The sequence below is a fragment of the Coturnix japonica genome, chromosome Z (assembly GCF_001577835.2).
Source record: "Coturnix japonica isolate 7356 chromosome Z, Coturnix japonica 2.1, whole genome shotgun sequence".
NCBI lineage: Eukaryota > Metazoa > Chordata > Aves > Galliformes > Phasianidae > Coturnix > Coturnix japonica.
Window position 1 is genome coordinate 23,543,605 of NC_029547.1, and position 19,809 is coordinate 23,563,413.

The following is a 19,809-nucleotide window of genomic DNA, read 5'->3' on the forward strand; positions in this document are numbered from 1 at the left end:
CCATTTTTCAAAGGCAAAGTTATTTTTGTGTGCTTCTCCTCAACCTTTTTGTCAGACCCTTTTGTCAGGTGCAGGAGGCCAAGCAGGGCCCTTCATCACAATTCACTGATAACATGCCCCAGATAACACCCTGAACGTGTCTTGTTCAGATTTTGTTCCATCGCTGGCAGGTTTAGCCAGGAGAGAGGCTGTGACACAGAGGAAGGAAGTCTGCTCACTGCCATTCTGCTTCTGAGTCCTACCCAAAGCTCTGCCCCAGGGCACTAGAAGGGAGATCCTCGGAAGAACCCAGATGGGCCCGAGGCAATACTGCCGCTGGGCTTGACATTGCTTATGGACATAGCAGGTTGCACCCATGTGCCATCTGTTCACCCTGCCAGAGCCCTGCTGCTTGCCCTGATGCCTGGCAGCTGCTTCAGCTGACAAACCAGAGTGACTTTTGAGGCACTGCATCTGCAGAGATGCAGATCCTGCTCTAAAGCAGTCTCACTCTGTTTCTCTGTGTCCTCCTCACAGTGGTCAATGTGTAAAGGCTGAAGCACTTGGAGTTGCTTGGATTTATTTTTCCTCTTGTCCAAAATCGCTGCTCTGCTTTGCAAGCCTAGCAGACCTGCTTTCTGCACCATCTTCCAGAGGTGCTGGAGTGGGGTTGCATTGGAGGAGAAGGTGCAGCCCAGCCTCTGCCAGCCTCACCAGCATCCTTGCCATGCATCATCCTCCTAGGTGCAGTGTGTCTCAGTGCAAAGGGGCTGGCTGAGCCCAGCTGCCAGGGCAGGGCTGTTGGCTTAGCACCAGTATTGTATTTATAACCTACCGGACAAGGCTGGCCAATGCAGCCACCAACAGTGGCAGTGGGAAGTGGTTACTTTGTTTGGCAGTCTTTAATTATGGCTGTCACTGCTCCAAGCAAGTGGACAGAAAGGAGGTGGTTTCCTTGTTTTTCAGTTTGAAAATCTGTTGGTTTTGGCTCAGCATTCCACACATTAATGGCTCCCTCTTGTGTGGTTCTGTGGCTGGTTGATGAGGGTTGATGCTTACCACCGGGAAGAAACCTAATCTCAGATACTGCTGTGAAGTGAGGATGGATGGGGAAGCAAGGCTGGATGTGGCCAAATGGTGTGCTTTTGAGTTTTGGGAGCTGCTGTTCCAGCCTGGGCATGTGGAAATATTGCTGCAGGGACTGTTGCTGCTGCTGGACCATGGGAGTTGCTCTAGCCTTCACCCAGCATTTCAGTGAGAGGATAGAGGGTTTCAGCCCACCTTGTGTCTTATGCAAGTATCAGCTCATCTCTAGAGGGCTTGAGGCTTGCCGAGATATCCTGCCCTCCATGAAGGGAAACTCATCCTGGATAAAACCTTGCAGCTTCCTATGGGACACAAGCTTTTTGGTGTCTGATCATTGATGCAGCCTGTAGTAAGGTGTTTGCTGATACCATGCCATGTATTATCAGCAGACAGCCTGCCTGTCTCTGCTAGTATTCAGATGGCAGCAGGTGAAAGCTGTCTGTCACTGTACCAGTGCTGGTTGTTGCTGGGCACTGGCAGTGGTAGTATGTGGTTAAGGGTCAGTTTTGTTTTACTGTAGCTTGGAGAAGCTATGAGCAGTGGTGGAGTTGGCAGTAGGTCCAGTGACTGGAAGAAATGCCTTAGAAGTACATGTGGCTGAGAACACAGAGCCTGGGAGATGTAGATGGGAATTGGCCAGAGGAAAAAACTTCCAGTAGTGAAGTTAGAGGATTTGCAGAGATGAACTTTGCTGTGTCCTTTTACAGAGGAAGGAAAGTGGGATGAAACCAGAAGAGGGAAAGGCTGTCTAGCTGGAGCAATGAAGATGTCAGACATGTTTTGTTATAAAAGAGAATACTTGAGATTTGCATTAATGCATCACGTTTGTGTCCTATCTGAATGAGGAAGCTGTAGCTTACTTCTTTATAAATACAAAGAAGTCACTTCTGCCTCCCCTGAGAGTTTAAACAGGCTTTGAAACAGAGCGGTAACATTTCAAAGTAAATTAAATCCCAGGTTGTTTTTTTTCCCCTCAAAATACCAGGAAGATTACTTAAATAATAATGTATGCATTAAAAAATAATAAAAACAAAAAGTATTTTGCAAACAGAAGTATTTGTGCAGCTTTGCAGAGCAGTTATAATAGCACAGCTGGAGGAGCTCCGGGGGAATCTATAAAAAGGTCTGTGCGTAATTAGTGCTGCCTTTTAAACACACAGAGGGAAAAAAATGAGAGGATGCCAGCAAATTAGATAAAAATGTACAACCCAAATGTTTGGGATCTGATTTAAATGTGGCTACTAGCTTAGTGCAGTCCTGTTCTAAATATGTGTGTGTGTGTATATATATAAAATGGGTGGGAATTTATTGCAGTTACCTTGAAACTTAGTAGAGTATATAACTTTCAGCATTACTGGCATGCCAGAGAACAGGAAAGTTTCCTGAAAAGTTTCTGCTTTTATAGAAAAATTGGTTTCTTTTTGAAAGGAAAAGAGGGTGCAGCTCTTCCAAGAGGAATCCTGCTTATCAGGCAGATCAGCAGGGAGCAGCTCGGTGAGCCTTTCCTTAGTCAGGTGGCAAGAGCTACACTCCATGCAGGGACTTTATGAAGGCACAGTCTTTATGGTTTTTCCTTGCATTGTATATTTTCTTGGAAAGAAAAACTTGAGCTATTTTTTTTTCAGTCGGTGAAAGCAATTGTCCTTTTCCTGCTGGGTTCTCATAACAAGGCATTATAAAGCACAGTTGTTGCCCCTCCTTTTTTTGGTGTTTTTTTTTTTTTCCTCATGATGATGATAGTATTGCTCTAAAGAATTTTGATCTGACTTCTCTGTGATCCATGCCATCTTCCCTGACAGGTGCTACCTTGGAATACATCCCTCACGGCCAACTTGCAAACACCCACTTAACTTCAGATTTGCGAGCGCTGAAATTGGAGCAGGACGTAGTGCCTGCTCAGGAGGAGAAGAAGACTCCTCTGCTGGAAGCTGCTCGGGGAAGGAAGTCCTTTTCTTCTCAGGACAAAACTCTAGCTGCAATTAACCTGACAGATGACCAGCTTGCCTCTCGCCTTTATGGTAATAACTGGCTCTCATTCACCTTTCATCATGTTGATGGAGTTTGAATATGAAACACAGTTAAAGCGGGTCTTCAGGACTCCCAAAACAGTGAAGGCAGAAAAAGTTGAAGTTATAGGGAAAATAGTCCCTTTTGTGTCCAGGTGATGGTTAATTTTTAAGTGAAAGAGTTCAGTGTACCGGTTAAGTACCATTTAATGCTTTCACAAATAGAATGTACTGCTAGAAAAGGGGTTAATAAAATAGCTTCTCAACAAAACAGAACTTGAACTTGTTTGGAAGGTTTTCCTCTGTTATGTCTACAGATTGGTGTAAGAATTATTTTGGTTAATGCTAAAAATCTAAAAAAGCCAACCTTGACTGAAACTCCCCACACTGTTGAATAGGTTATTGTTAATCACTCTGTTTGTACTAATGAGCTGCTTCTTGTTGTGGGCTGCTGTCATTTGACACCAAGGATTAAGATATTCTTGACAGAGCAGAATAATCCATTTCAGTGCTGAAAATCTCCCTCAGGCAGCAAATAAAAAATATATATATTAAAGTTTTCTAGAAAGATCTTAAAGATTGTCAGCATGTTGGAGGGTAAGAAAGCTTGACTCTGTGACTCTTCTGGTTACAGAGCTGGTTTTGAAAGTGCTCTCTGTTTCCAGTGTGCATCTAATGATGTGACAGTATATATAAAGGGATCTCAAAGCCCTGCTCAGCTGATAAATTAAACAGCAAACTGTTTGTTTTGAAAAACTGAAAGCTGCAGCCATCAAAGCTGAGTACGGATTTGTACTGAAATAACTGCTTTGCCTGTCTTTCAACAGTATGTAGTAACAGTGAAAACACGCTCAAGTCTATCATGAAGAAAAGGGATGGAAAAAAGGATTTGAGCAACACCAAGAAGAACCTTCAGTTTGTCGGCATTAATGGCGGGTAAGGGGCCTGTCTTAAAAATCTCTCTTGCTGAGTAATTGCAGTGCTGTCACAGTGGGAAAGAAAGGGAAAAGTCTGTGAGTTTATGCATGGGTTTTGCCTGTCCTTATGCCTAGAGGTACATCCACTGAGTTTAAGGGTAAGAGGACCGAATTGAACACTTCAGCTCATCTTACTCCTCCACGAACCCTTTGTGTATATGTGTGTGCTATCTAAAGTGGAAGCTGCAAGTCATACTCGAAGTTAGTCTGGAGTACCTGTACCTTAGGTCACTGCCAGATTTAGTGGGTAAATAAAGCAAGCTCCAAGAGCCACAGGAATGCCACTCAGTAACTCAAACTTCAGTAGTCTTTGGCAGCTGACAAGTGCAGCATTGTGCTGTTAAACAACACAGGAAGGAATGGCTTTGCCTAAGAATTAACTTTTCTGGTCTGGTAAATACAGAATCTTAATGAAACCAATAAGGAAATATTACTTCAGCTTTGCAGAATGTTGCGAAGATCTTTGAAGCTTTTTTTTATATAGCTTTGTGATCTCTTTCCTTAAGTTTTCTTTATGAAAGTGCTTGATGCTGTATATAGCCTAAATATTGCAATTACTTCATTTCATACATACTGGCCAAAAATATTACTTCTGGTGGAGGAATGTTGTGATTCATTTATCACTCTATGCATTAGAAAAGTAGCCATCTTCTTTTACTATGTCATGCCCACAGTAGTCACAGTGACCACTGCAGAGAATGAATGGATCTGTGAAAAGAGCTCAGTTTGGCAGTAAAGTTGTTTGAATACCTGCTGTTTTTCAAAACATGAGACAAACAATCAAAAGCCCCTCTGGGCTGCCTTGGTGTTTCATAAGGGATTAAGTGCCTTTGGTTTTCTGAAGAGACAACAGGTGGGTACCAGACATTACTGAACACAGCTGAACCAGCATTTTGTCCTACCCCAGGTACGAAACTACATCCAGTGATGACTCCAGCTCTGAGGAGAGCTCCTCCTCAGACTCAGAGGAAGAGTGTGAGGGCCACGTGTACCCCCATGGCCGTGGTACAGACGGGGAGCACCCTGTGCTTGGCCCCCCAGAGACAAGCGCTGCAGGGACTGCGAAGGACGGGCCTCCCCTGGAGTGTGAGGCTGAGGAGGTGGAGATCAGGGAGAGGTAGGGTGCACCCTGCAAAAGGGTGATGGCAAAGAGGGGCACTGGGATGATTTAGGTGGCCTCATGTATGTGAGAAGCCCATTCTTTTCAAGCTGGCTGCTTGGTGGAGCTGTGTGAGAAGTGGCAGCCTGTGGAGCCACATGGGACTGAGCATGGTCCATGCAAGCTGGTAAGTGGAGCATCTCCCAGCCCTGAAAGGGGGGCTGCCAGAACAGCTCCTGCCTTGCAACCAGCCCAGAAATTCATATTCCTCCATAATTGTCAGAAAGGTAAATACTTTGACGTTGAAATGCTGAGAGGAGAATTTAAATATGTCATGTGTTATGCTGTGTGTCTCTCTCAGGTATGAACTAAGTGAAAAGATGCTTTCTGCTTGTCACCTGCTGAAAAACAACATTGATGACCCCAAAGCACTGACCAACAAAGATGTGGTAAGCAATACTGAGCAAAATTCTTGCTGTGCTACACAGTGAAATTATAGGGAGGTTTAGCTTCCTGTTTTATATTGCTGGAACCACAGTGGCTAGACAGAAGAGGGTATCTTCTTTCCTGGAGGAGTCACTAAATGCTTTTTCTATCAGGAGACATTTGTCTAGAGAATGTGCTGCTTGTGCTTGATGTGCTGCAGTGTCGTTGTCCTAAAGCACACATGTAAAAATAGTAATGTGAAAGTGCAGTTCAACACATCCGTGCATTCCTGTGTTATTTCTGTAGTGTTGCTGTAGCCCTGCTGCAGATGGCACTCAGTCTTCAGACTGGGAGACGCATGGGATGAGGGGGCTGTTTCTGGCAATGACAGAAGCCCTGGATCTGTTCTGAACGTAAACAAGCTGCCTCTTCTTAAAGACAGAGGTGCATACTTCCTTCTGTCTTTCTTGCCATGCTGGTAGCTTTGGTGTAGTGTGCAGCAGGGACAGTGTAGGATTTGTTCCTAATACTGTCTCAAGAAACAGAGTTGTGTTTGCTGCATAGGAGCTGCCTGTGCTATTTTCTGAGGATGATCTCAAAGCAAGCAAACACTGGTCACCACTTAGTGATATCAAACTTCATTTCACATCTGCTGTGATGGTGCTGTGGTGTAAAATGCAGGAATCCAGTGCCAGTCTCCTTTATTATGGGGCTTCTGTAGCTTCCCAGAGAACCTAATACTGTGTGTGTACAATTCTGACGCTTATGTGTCAGGAGCATTTTGAAAGGTGGGTTAATATAGATGGGAGGGATAATTTCATTCTGCGTCAGTCCTTGAGGAGCAGTTCAGACATTCAGAAAACAAAGGCTTTAGGGCCCAGTTGGAGTTGAAATTGCCAAAATTGCATAATCAGGTGATAATCTCTGCCTTGAAAGTGTGATATGAATTTACATGTTACTTTTTTTCTGCTTAAAGTATTTGCCAGCACAAGTGGTGCATTGTAGCTGGAAATGGCAGACTAATCAGCTCTTGTTCTCTGTCTGGCTGCTGATAAAGAAGTCTTGTCCAGAAAGGACAAACTTTAGTACAGTTAGGGATCTATATAAATTTCCCCAGCCTTTTCCAGTGCCCTCAGAGCTTGCAGCAGCTGTTTACACTAGAAAGAGCTGAAGCCCGCACCTATTGGGATGTCATAGATTACTGGAATAAAAAATTGTCCCTTTCAGTTATGCTTGTGACACTATGACTACAAAGAATAAATTCCAAGTGATATTTTGCACTACGTAATTTATGAAATAAATAAATAAACAGAACCAAAAGAAACCAAAAGTCATACTGTGTCACTTTGTGACCGCTTTCATGTTTCAACTCATTACATGTGTGTTCTTAATTCAAATGAGTTGGACCTTACGAGCTTTTATGAAGGAATACTGATGTAGATGAAAGTAAAATATTCTGCCTCTACCAGACATGAGCCCCCTCTAGGGCTGCTGGTACAGATACTCTCTTTCTTATATCTAGAAGCTAGAGAAGCATGCTGAGTATCTTTTCTGTAGAATTGTTCTTAGACTTATTGGTCACCTTGCAAGTGAGAGATTGTGAGAAGAGAGGATGGAGATGGTGATCCTCACATGAATTGCAGGTGCTGAGAAACTGGTTTAGAAAATAAGAGCTGGCTGTGGCTGCAGAAGCCCCTGTGGCTCATGGCTGGGACTGCTGTAGCTAGGTGGTTCCCAGCAGACAGCTGTCTGGCCTATGGGGCTCCTACTCCTTCATACCAGTGGGAAAGTTTGTCCTCAGTGTCTAACCTGCATCTCTTGTTGCAGCTTAAGTCCATTACTATTTCACTTGCCCATCCTGGAGGTGAAAAACTGGTTCTTCTTTTCTCATTACAACAGCCATTTTCACTGTGAAAATTTTACTGTGTTCCTTTCCGTGGCTGTTCTTTCAGCAGAGCATCTCCTGTCCTTCCATTTTTCTGTACGCCAGGTTTCCTTCACTAATAATCATTTATGCTCCTTACCCTTGGAGCCATTTTGAGTGAATATTTCTTGCTGTTTGTTCATCAGACAGGATAAGGTAGTCCAACAGTTGCATTCACGGTGTAAGGCAGAGAGAAGGGACTCCACTGCATGCTCTGCAAACTATTAACCTGTTTATTCATAACAAAACAGTGTTTGCCTTTTTCATGGCGGGTTCAGTCTGCAATCACCTGCAGTGCCCAACTCTTGTGTTGCAGGTCTCCTATACTTTGTGCATTTGATATAATATTTTATATAATACACAGGACTGCATCTTATTGACTTTGCATGCTGTTGTTTTAATACCTGCAGAATGTCTGTTCCCATTGCTCTCACTCCTGGTATTGTCGTAGGAGTAACCCCATCCTAAAACGCAGTGCCTTTAGAGATGTACCATTTTTGAAACGACAGTGAAGTGAGAGGAGGTGAATTGGTTTATCTTGAAGTGAGGTTTGGTCAAAGGAAAAGCTCCAGTCCATGCAGACTGTTTGTGAGCTGAATTCTTTCTTCCCACATTTGACTAAAAAAGGCCCAGTCTCCCACAGCGCTGACTTGTGGTATGGCAAGTTCTTTAAATGGAATGCCCATATGTAAATTTTTCTGTCTTCTTTTTTGGCAGAGGTTTTGTTTAAATACCATCCAGCACGAGTGGTTTCGCGTCTCAAGTCAGAAGTCAGCTGTTCCTGAAATGGTTGGAGACTACATAAATGCTTTTGAAGAGATTTCTCCTGCTGTCCTCAGACATATTATCAACGTGGCGGATGGAAATGGGAACACAGCTCTGCATTACAGTGTCTCACATTCTAACTTTGAAATTGTAAAGCTTCTTTTGGATGCAAGTAGGTTGACTGTTGGCATATTTCTTTTATTATAGTTCTCACAGGTGGAAGTCTTGATGAGTGAGAGATAAAGTTCAGGCTTCCTCCAACAGCAAAATATTTTGCTATTAATAGTTACATGGTGTCTTGCTTGGATATTATAGAATCTTTGTTTCTGCTGCTGGCTTTGGAAGTGATGGCTCTCTCAGGGTTAATAAAACACCTAAATAAACATCCCTGCCTCTCAGACTGTAGTCAGCTTTAGCAGCATCAGCCTCCAGCGTTTTTCTTTGGAAGCAGTGCAGCTGCTGCTCAGCCAAAAGTAGAGTGCTGGTGGGGAAAGATGCATTCAGATATAAACATCCATGTTAAACACTCAAATCAGTTTGGCCTTATCTCACGAGAGCAGTACGGAGCTGTTTCTGGCCTGCACTGTGGCATGTCTTTACTGCTCTCCTGAGAAATGTTGTGGCAGTTTGCCATACAAGAGTATTTCCCTGTTAGATGAACAACATGATGATTCCTCATTCTGTTGTTTTTCATTGTTGATTCATTCTCTCAGTCGCCATGCAACACATATAGTACCACACATGCTCAGCCAGAAGGCAGTGAGCAAGAGGTGTCACACATTGGAGCAGATCCCAAGCAGGATGTGTTCTGTTTAAGCCTAAGTTTGCTCCCTGACTGAAGTTTCTTTCTGAAAGCCAGTTATAAAACTTGTCATGGTTGTGCAGCTCATCTAGGCCAGTGGCATGGTGGGGTTGAAATGCATTGCTTGTAAGCTGGAAATGTTCACAAATCCAAAAGTGCAGCATTGGATAAACAGGGACCTTAATGATACAGATCTCATCTTTAATAGTCCATCTTGTCTGTCACAGACGCAAAGACTTCCTCAGCTATAAAGCAAACACCACTTTGAAATCCTTGGGCCACTTAGGAAGAGTGACTCATGGTAGAGGAATGCAGGGAATGTCAGGGGGACACTAAAGTGAAGCAGCAGCGCTACAGGGGAGGAAGAGGCTGCTCATCTGCTTCAGGGGGTCTGTTAAAACAGCTTGAGCGTAGTCATATTTTGCTGGAAGTCAGGACTGCTGTTTTGTAGCAGTTGTGTATCCCTATGCAAACAGAAGTTCTTAGCAGCAAAATACAGCCATGGCTGGTGCCAGGTGAGCAGGAGCATGCTGCACACATAATCACCTGGAAGATGATTTGTCTTTCCCTCAGGTTTCAGTCTTCACCTTCGTGATGTCTGAGTGGTGAGCACACTCAGCTTTGCAGTCTGCATGTAGCACAAGCAGCTTCTTAGTCCAGGAGCATAGTGTTCATGCACTTGGTGAGAAGAGCAGCTGAGACAGGAGGTTCCTGCATCACCAGGCAGTGCTACCCAAAAAGTAAATGTGGAAAATACCCTTTCTCATTTCATTAGCCACATAGGAGTAGGAGCTGAAATGTGACCCCAGGAAATAAATCTCTGCTGAAGTAGTTTAGTCAGGGAAGGAGAACATAAATTTCAACAATTATTAATTACTCATGAAGTAATATGTGTAGGAGAGTGCTATGTTCTGTGGTTTGAATGGCTTCCCAAGAGGGATTTCTGAAAGGACGGCTGTGTTAGCTGTTGCGAGGAAGGACAGGTGATGGTTGTGGAAAAGTGTGTATTTTCTTAGACCTGCACTTGAGTGCTTCTGCAGAGTTCTTTTCTCTCTCTCATTTTTACTACTACTACTACTACTACTTTTTTTTTTTTTTTAAAAATACTCTTGGCAATAAATCTGAAGAATTTCCTGAAGCAGGTGTTCTTGTTGAGGTACCTGTGGTGCTATTTAGACCTAGGTCTAGATATATTGTTTATGTAAGTCCTTGCTTTCCAATACACTAAAAGCCCTGCTTTCTGGTAAACCAGTAAGACCTGCTGGATCTCTGCAGAATGGTAGGAACAGAGATTTGGAGGTTAGAAGTGACTGAAAAGAAGAACTCTTCTCCACTTCTAGCACTAGTTGGGTGACTTGCTTGTGTTTGTTCCCACAGCACCTTTTTATTCAGAGTCAAATACTCGATGGAGCTGGAAAAAGCCTTTAATTGTAAGGTCTTTTCTGCAGTCCCAGAACGTGTCAAAGTACTTGGAGATCTTTAAAACAACACCAGTTACAGGAAAAATGTTAGCACTGAAAAGTGGCTTTTCCACTGACCATGTCACTGGACCGTTTGCACTCTGCAGTGGTCTTGCCCTCAGGAGAGGAGCTTAAACATTGCACTGATTGTGTTCCTAGGATTTGGACCCGTGACCCTGAAGGTCATGTCAAATTCCAGACCACTTGATTTTATAAAAAAACATATAACTTTAAATGATGACATATAAAATGTCTTTGTGTTCTCCTTTGTGTCACACACACAGTATAAAAGGATCCTTTTTCTTTCTCAGGCTTAAGAGCACCCCTGTTTATTTTTTCCTCTCCACTTTTCCTTGAATCATTTCCATTATGAGAGCAATTGATGCCTTTTTTTTTCCTGTAGTAGGCTGCTCTACTAACAGTTTATTCAGTTCATTAGCACAATTGCTGCTTTTTGGGTTCCTGCTTTCCAAAGAAATTATCTCATCCCTCTGCAGATGTCTGTAACGTAAACCATCAGAACAAGGCCGGCTATACCCCCATCATGCTCGCCGCTCTCGCAGCTGTGGAAGCTGAGAAGGACATGAGGATAGTGGAGGAGCTGTTCAGCTGTGGGGACGTGAATGCAAAAGCCAGTCAGGTCAGCCAAATGATTCACGAGACAGTGTTCCCACTCCTGTGACTTTACTCTTTTTTTCCTTCCGCAGTTATCCCTGTGATTCCTTCCTCCATTGGTATGGCTTTTGCACTCATTCGCTCTCACCGTTCAAGTATTCAAATATTTGCTTTTCTTAGATTTTTCTTTTTATTCCCTTATACCAAATGGAGCCATGAAACAACACTTGCGCATCAATTCTGGATGTCTTCTGTAATTATATAAAGAATTAGATGAAAGAGCCATTATAGGATTTTTGGAGACATTTCCAAATTCTGCAGCATTTAGTTCCTTCCAAGGAACTCCACATCTGGAAATGAGTGTGATGTTTTCATTAATTTATTAAACAGCTATGCAAATATTGGATATGTATAAGATGTTCAAATAATGGCAAGCAGAGACCTGATAGTCCTGTATAAATATATGCTTCCCTCGTACCCCCAAGAGAAAGCACAGTGCCAAGAACAACAACAGAAGATGTGTATGATTTACCACCACTGGTTGTCTTTGCGGTGACCTGTTTCTTTCTCCTTTTTTTCACAGGCTGGTCAGACTGCCCTGATGCTTGCTGTGAGTCACGGGCGAATTGATATGGTTAAAGCTTTGCTGGCCTGTGGTGCAGACGTCAATATCCAGGATGATGAGGGTTCTACAGCTCTGATGTGTGCTAGCGAACATGGACATGTTGAAATAGTCAAACTTTTGCTGGCTCAGCCTGGATGTAATGGCACCCTGGAGGACAATGTGAGTTGCCTTTCCAGATGGTGCTTTGTCAGATAGGTTCTCCACTCCAGAATGCTTTTCAGGTTTAGTTTTTGGGCTCGGTGGAAAGCTGCTGAAGTCTACTGACAGGAATTGACTTGCAGCACCGAAGTACCAAATGTGTGAATCCTGTTTTGTGATAGAAACTGCTCTGATCATTTGCCTGGTTGTTATCTTTGCTTTTCTAACTGACCTTCCCAGCAGCTTTTTTTGAGGGTAGCTGTAGTTGCCCAGTGAAGAGAAACCACTTGCTAGGTTATGGTAAAATATCCCTCTCACTTCCCTTCCTTGTTTCCTAAGTCTTCCAATTTTCAAACAGGATTTTATCTGGTGTCTTAATGGTCACGTTGCTTTATTTTTCTGTGTTATGGCAAGTAGTTCTCAGAGGCTGTTCACTCTGCAGGCACACAACAACTTCTGAGAGTACAGTTTGGGACTGCCACTCATAACACTACATTGTCCCGACAACAAGCAGATATGGGCTATGGCCTCCTTGCCAAGTGGCATATTTCTTCTTTGCAGATACCACTACAGCCTACACTGTCAACAGAGAATGTGATGTGTACAGTTCTCAGGGTTGAAAATGTCAGCTTAGTTGGTTTTGTGTTCTTGTTAACATTGCCACCTTTTGGGTACATTTTTAGCATTCCCCTAGCTATTCTGAATGCAACTGACCCTTCTCCAGACAATGTGGTCGGTAGTGAGCTGAGCTTTATTTACTAATGTGTGCCATTCTAGTAATGGTTTACCACACCAGAATAAGTGAGCCTTGTTTTTCCTGGTGTGGGCTTTGGAGTTTTGTCTTGAATTTGTTAAACGTTAAATTTGTCTCCCATATCTGCACAGGACAGTTAGCTTTCTTTATAACTGCTCCCTGTAGTCTCAAAAGGAGACTTTCTACTTGAATGCTGCTTATCACATCCAAGGCTGGAGAAATGGTTTATATCTTCCTTATGCTGGTGGTGACCTTTCTGAGAGCAGCAGCAGTGGTTGGAAATGGTGCTGCACTCAGAGAGCCTACATTAGAGGCAGACTCTATAAGGGCACTCTGCTGTTAGGAGCTTCAAGGGCTGTGGTTTCTGAAGGACATAGTATTTCCTGAGAAACTGAGGTGGCTGACCAGTAAAATGCATTTATTGCTTTTTAGATTGCCATCATCTGGAGCCATGCATTTGGAACTATGAATGCCATTGTTCAAAGTGTTAATGGCAGTTAGAACATAACAGTGATTACCATAATACAACAGTTACTGTGATACTTGATGAGCCCTTATCTTCACTTACACTCCTGATACTGTAGTTTCTCTCAGACCAATCTTCCAAAATCACAGTTTTTTCAGAGCACTACACAAAATGTTGTGATAATGGCATGCTCATTCCTGCTCAGCAATAATCTCTTCTCCTCATTGAGAGAAATTATGAGGCCTCTTGACAATTGGATTGTCTCATAAACCAGCAGTGCAAAGGTTTGTTGGCACTTAATTATAGTATAAGAAATTGAACAAGACTCTAAATTAACTCAGCAATCTGAGCGGTAGGATCTCCACTTCTCTGTGAGCTCTGGGGCTTTTAAGAGACCAGTAAGAGGACACAAGAATAAGAATCATCTTATTTCTTCCCTTTGTTTCACTCAGGATGGCAGCACAGCACTTTCAATAGCCCTGGAAGCTGGGCATAAAGACATAGCGGTTCTCCTTTATGCACACGTCAACTTTTCCAAGACCCAGTCACCGGTACGTACACAACCTACTGAATTTTCCAAATGCAGTTTACATCTTAACTGACTCATTTTCCTGATCAACTACAGCTCAACGTTTCAACTGTCTAAACAACTTTCACTCTTGGTTAGTTGGCTGAATGATAGCTAGAACTGTTGTTCCAAAAGTGGGGAGTGAAAGAAAAGATTAACTATGCAGCTGAAAGGAAGCAACTGAACAGTGCTTTGTGAATGCTGTCTTTGGCTGGCTAAAATATTTTCCTTGTGATTAATTGTTCTTTCCTTTTCCTTAGGGCACTCCTAGGCTTAGCAGAAAGACATCTCCCGGTCCAACCCACAGAGCTGCATTTGAGTAGTGCTGCACCAATACCTGTAAAAATCGCAATGCCATCTTTAAGCTGCTAAATGTTACTGTTTTACTGAGACAGATACTGAATGTAATTGTCTTGTGCCTGAACTCACCAGCAAAGTGAAAGCAGAGACCTAGTGCTAAAGATAAAAAACCTTAAACTTGAAGCAAGCATATAGTTAGGTAGTACTCATCTGAGCGCCTTAGCCAGAACTGTCCTTTTTGCTCACCTGCTCATCTTTCCATACACTGGCATTAATGCTGTTTTTCTTTTAGATTGCCTTTCCCTATGTTATGTACTGCCTAAGAGGTCTAAAGCTATCCTTGCAGGGGTGTCCCAGTGGCTTGTTTTAAATCATTCTCAAACATTTGTATTTACTGTGCCTAAGCCTCATCACAGTAACCTTCTCATAAATTTCATTCCAACACAACTTTGGTGTTTTTAATTATTTTGAAATTGAGAAGTTGCAGTTGCTTATATAGTGAGCTCAGTGAAGCTTGAGCTGGTGGGTGACTGGATTAGATGTTGGGGATAGATCCTCTCGTGAGTTCAGAAGTTCACTAAGTAACTTGTTGCTAATTGGGGATAATGTATAACTTTTATATGAAAGATAATATCTATAAAATTAACTCGCACAGTATTTTCAACATTTTATATTCCTTAGTAATTAAAAACTACATGAAGAATTACATGTCACGTTACCATATTTTTATTAACTGTGTCAGTGTATAAGCTCCATTCATGTTTATTGGAGAGTAAAATTAGAGGTACCAGCTGTATATTCCCCATGAGTGGAAATGAGTGTAGTTCTCGGTGCATATTTATGGAATGCTACTACCTTGTCACATTCACTTTAGTCATGTGTATTTAAATGTTTGAAGTGCCTTAGACTCTTGCCATATTTTCAGAATAAAACTTCATTATGCTGTTTTATTCCTCTCCTATTTTACGCGTGATCTGTCATCATCCAGAAATGCTGCAGATTATACATGCAGCAGCAAAACAGGATGGATCGGTAAAGCAAGGCAGGGATGACTGGATAGTTTCAACCCTTGGGGGCTGCTGATACAGTGATACGGTGGTACAGACACCGTCAGTGCCTAGGTTGCCAGAGTGAAAAGCTCTGATGAAGACACCTGCTTTCACTAGTCTTGTGCCTGCTGTGAAGGCTGCATGGAGCTGCATGGAGCCTGCTGTCCAGGTGAGGCATTGTGGGGAGGCAGTAAAGAACAGTGCTCAGATGGTTTAACATAGCTCTTTGTAAAGCAATGACCAACTGAATTAAAAGCCTTTGGGCTTTGTCTTCCAAGAGTAGATGTCTCAACATTCTAGTCCCAAAGAAGCTCCCCCACTTCATGGTCAGACAGTTTTTGCTACTGCATCTTCTGTATGTTGTACTTTCATTCCATGCAGCATCCAATTCTGTGTGGATTCTTACACTAGTTATAGAGGCACGTCACCAGTTGTGAAATCAAGGTCTTCTCTCTGACACCAGGCTGACAGCAGGTAACAGTTAAATAAGTAAGTAAGTAAATAAGTAAAACAGCAAAAAATGCTCTGTGCTTTTCCAGCTGCACTCAGTTGGAAATGGTCAGTGCCTGCTGTCATGTGTGCCACGTGCACACCCGTCAGTGGTGGCACAAAGCAGCACCCATTGTCAGCAGGGCTGGGGCCTCACACCAGCTGCTTCACATCCATAATGCAGCAGTGTCTCTGCCTGAGCATCAGGCACATGAAGTGCATGGCACCAGCATGGGCTTCCTTAGAAATTTCACGCTCATGTTGGCACTGGGGGAGCTTCTGGTCCAACAGAATTAGTGGAAGCTTCATCCACTCCACAGCCACAGAAGATCCAGGCTGTTTACTTATACACGCTTGTGTGAATCTAATGGATTAAATTCTTCTCTATTTCTATGTCATGTAGCTTGAGGTCAAAGATTTGAAGCATCTGTGAATTTAAGTTTCAGAGCAGAGGACTCTCAACTGTTAAAATGTTCGTGTTCCTGTTTCTCCCTCAACAAATTAGTGGGAGTCTTGGGCAAGCAGCTATCCTAGAAGGGTCTAAAATATCTGGTTCAGTGATTTTAGTGTCTAATGACAGAGACAGATGCACCAAACCTACCTTTATACATCTTTTTTTACCTGAAGGAGTGTGGAAAATGAACATGCCCCTCTCTCATTTTTAGGACAGTGTAGCAAATTGGTATATCAGAAACAAAGGTGTTAGGTGGTAACAGCTGTTCAACATGATTGTATTGCTTTCTGATGGCACTGTCTGGCAGAAGTGTCAGGAGCAACCTGACTCTTCCAACTGCAACATGCAAGAGGAGGGCTGCACAAATCAGGCTTACTGTGTTTATTTAGGTACCCTGTCTTCGTAAGCAATAGGGTTGGCCTGTCATTGGCCAACTAGAGCTTAAAAACCTCCAGGGGAAGCTGGATTCTGCATTTCCATGCAAAGTCCAGTTTCCTCCCAAAGGAATATATATATATATTATATGTATATGAAAAAATACACATATAAAATATATGTATGATATATAATAATAACATTATATAATAATTACTTCCTTTACCATTCGTTCTCTTTGATGGCCCTCTTGTCCCCAGGAGGTTGACACCTGAAGTAGCTGACACTGTGAATGTCACTGTCTTCCCCAGGAAATGGGAGGTTCCCCAAAACATTTCAATCCTCCTGTGCCCTGTGCCAGCCAAGTTGAATTCCACCTGCTAGTGCTGGATAGCGTTTATCACAGGTGCTGGGATTAGGGGGTTTGCCATGCATACCAGCTTTGAATTGAACTCCCCCCACACACCCTCCCAGGCATTTGTTTTCCAGTTGAGATGAGATGATGATTGACTCTCGGAATATCAAAGCGTGATATTGTCTTCACCTTTGAACTCCGAGCCTCGGTGAATACATAAAATCCCTGACACTTTTTCAAGGCTGTAAAGGACTTTACTGTCTTGTTTTCCAGTTATGCTGTTAAAGTGAAATGAAGCTCAGTGCTGCTCAAGATCACTCTAAGAGATGATAAGAAGTGAGGGTTACTGGTTACCTGTACCCGTCTTTACGTGATGGCAATTAATCTAAATGCATTTTTGCAAGGCACACTTTAAGAGTTACTGTTTGGATGGAACTGAGAGAACTGAAGTTATTCTAGAGATAGACTTCTGTCTGCTCCCCCTGATATCTCATGCTTTTGGCTGAGAAGCCAGGCTGCTCTGAGGCCAGTTCAGCCTGGTGTGAGTAATACAAGCCTTGGCGTCAGTCCCTGACACAGGCCTGGCTCAATTTGCTGGGATGGAAGCAGCCCAAAGGCTACAGACATCTTTGTGCCTTTGAACAGCAGCAGAACTGGCTGTGAGCAGCTCACTGTTGGGCTCTGTCTGCATGCAGGCTTTATCCTTTTCGTGCCTGCATCCAGACCCACTGACAGAAAGGTTAACCACAAACCCTTCCCAGCAAAAAGGAGAAGTGTCCAAACTGGGTCTGCATCCCTGGGGTACAGGTGAAGTGTGGGCGCTTGGCCTGCCCCTGAGCAGGGAGCAGATGCAGGAGGTCAGGCAGCAGTGCCAGCAAACATGCAAGGAGGATTTGGAGCTGAGCATTCCGGGAGGTGACGATGGTGAGATCAGAGGAAAGGGACTCTGAGATTCGGATTTCTTTCATACTCCATTTGAGGACTGCAGAACTGTTTGACCTCACTCCCTAAGGCCTGGTGTAATGCAGAGTGAAGTCAATGAAAAGGTCCCTGCTGACTCCTGCTGAGTTTGGCAGCTGTGACTCTGCATGCCTGTGATGAACCCAGTGCCTGTCAGAGTTCAGCTACCAATTGCTGTCCATTTCTGCCAGTTGCTGCTCGGTTCACTTGGATGACACTGGCCAGCAGATCAGTGCCTTGCTGCTGCTTTATGAGCACTGCTGGGCAGGAACATGCTCTTACTGGCTGCAGAATGGCCACTGTTTGGCAACCTCGGTAAAAGGTATTTAGCAGGAAATAGGTTAGCCAACACAGCCAGCACGAGCAAAGACAAACTGCCTTTTAAATAATTCTTGCTATATAAAACTGCCCTTCAGAGACCTCTGCAGTAGAGATCTGTAAATAAAACCACCATTATACCCCTTAAGCAGAGCATTATTAAACACCTTCAGACATGAAGAGCAGAAGTCAATTGCCATGTCTTTCAGACACAGCTACAAGCCACCAGCTGCCTGTGGTGAGCAAGCTGTGATGCGCCTGTGTTGCCTTTGGGCATTTCTGGGCCCATTTCTCCAGTCCCAAGGTGTGTTGACTTGCAGGGCAGCCACTCACAGGCCTGTGGCACTGGGGAGGTGTCAGCAGGCAGTGGATGGACCAGGAAATGGCTTCCCCACACCCCACAGTCATTCCTGTAAGCTTGTTGTGAGAATATTCCAGTCTGACCACATGCATCACTCGTGGTGGCTTAACCTGCAGGAGGTGGTTTAGCAGCAGGAGGAGCAAGAAGCTCCTTCATGTCTTCATGCAGATTTGGGAGGGGTGTGAGCAGAGCAGCTGCATGAAGAGGTTGGGAGAGATTAGAAACATAGGCTGATAAAAAAAAAAACCATGTGATTTGGAAATGAGAATTAGGAAAATCATAAGGAAACAACTGAGGGAAAATAATGCAAGTCTGTGGGAGTGGGAGAAGGCTAGAAACCTGTGCCATGGGGAGAAACCTCTCCTGAGTGAGCTGGAAACTGAGAGTGAGCTGAGGAAAAGCTGTTAGTGATGAGAGTAGAAATGGCCTGTGCGTGTTTCTGCACCTGGCCCTCAGCAAGATGCCCAAAGGGAGACTGATGTTTGGCTGAGAGGGGATTCCTGTCTAAGAGGGATGTAACACACCCCCAGAATGTGACTGCTGAAATGATGTGCAGTACAGGTGACTTCCAAAGGAGCAGTAAGGCAGGAGATACAGCCAAAGGTGAGGAAGTTCCTCGGGTTAGCTCTGTAAAAAGGAGGGGTTTTCTATTGAGGTGGGTGAATTTTTAAAGCAATGATGTGAGTTTGCCACGATCCCTAGCTGCTGTAAGATGATGCATGTTCTGGCCTTCATGCAAAAACTTGTGTTTTGTCAGAAGTGTGTCAAGAACTGCCGACCAAGCAGACATATATATATATGGAGGTATGTCTGCATACCTCTAACCATGTGCAGCCAGGAGAAACTCTGCTGTGAGGGGAGGATCTCTGCAGATGGCAGCAGGCCAGGATCCTGGGAGCAGCCACCTCTAGCAGCAGCCACCAGACTGGGGGTGTGTACTTCTTAGAGCTGTGTTATGCTCTCATTTATTCTCCTTCTGACAACAAATATTCTCCTGAGATGTGGAATCAATAGCTGTGGCCTGTGTCCCAACACTGCTTTGGAAGCAGTGAAGAGAGCTGCAAAACAGCTGCTAGCAGAAATGTAAAATCCAGAGAGAAAGGCACGCATTACACTGTGCTAAACTGCAGTGCCTCTACAGCTCTCCCACCGGGTCAGCACGGGAGGGGGTTGCAAGCCTGATCCCGATGAGTGATGCAGTTGATACAATAGAAGGGAGGGATACCATCCAGAGGGACCTGGACATGCTTGAAAAGTGAGCACACAAGAATCTAATGAGGTTTAACAAGGCCAAGTGCAAGGTGTGAATACAGTGCACAACATGTACACATCCTTCTGTGATTCTGTGTTGCAGGCCCAGATAGGATGAGCCCCTGAACAGCCTTTTTCAGCCTTTTGTTCTTACCCATAGCAAGAGAGTTGGAACTGGGTGATCTTTAAGATCCCTTACAACCTAAG

At 43.7% G+C, this 19,809-nt stretch overlaps 1 protein-coding gene across 4 annotated transcripts in view; it reads left to right on the forward strand.

The window, feature by feature from the left end:
• Positions 1 to 14,945, forward strand: part of KANK1 (KN motif and ankyrin repeat domains 1) — a 106,741-nt gene extending 91,796 nt beyond the window's left edge. For 3 of the 4 annotated variants that reach the window (XM_015848884.2, XM_015848883.2, XM_015848886.2), the window contains 9 exons: positions 2,865 to 3,083; positions 3,899 to 4,007; positions 4,956 to 5,165; positions 5,509 to 5,596; positions 8,215 to 8,434; positions 11,022 to 11,164; positions 11,723 to 11,923; positions 13,575 to 13,673; positions 13,951 to 14,945. In XM_015848884.2, coding sequence (XP_015704370.1) covers positions 2,865 to 3,083; positions 3,899 to 4,007; positions 4,956 to 5,165; positions 5,509 to 5,596; positions 8,215 to 8,434; positions 11,022 to 11,164; positions 11,723 to 11,923; positions 13,575 to 13,673; positions 13,951 to 14,013 — 1,352 coding nt within the window. In that variant the 3' untranslated portion in view covers positions 14,014 to 14,945. The remainder of the gene's footprint in view (positions 1 to 2,864; positions 3,084 to 3,898; positions 4,008 to 4,955; positions 5,166 to 5,508; positions 5,597 to 8,214; positions 8,435 to 11,021; positions 11,165 to 11,722; positions 11,924 to 13,574; positions 13,674 to 13,950) is intronic. The other variant, XM_015848885.2, reaches the window with a different exon arrangement.
• Positions 14,946 to 19,809: the final 4,864 nt, after the last annotated feature.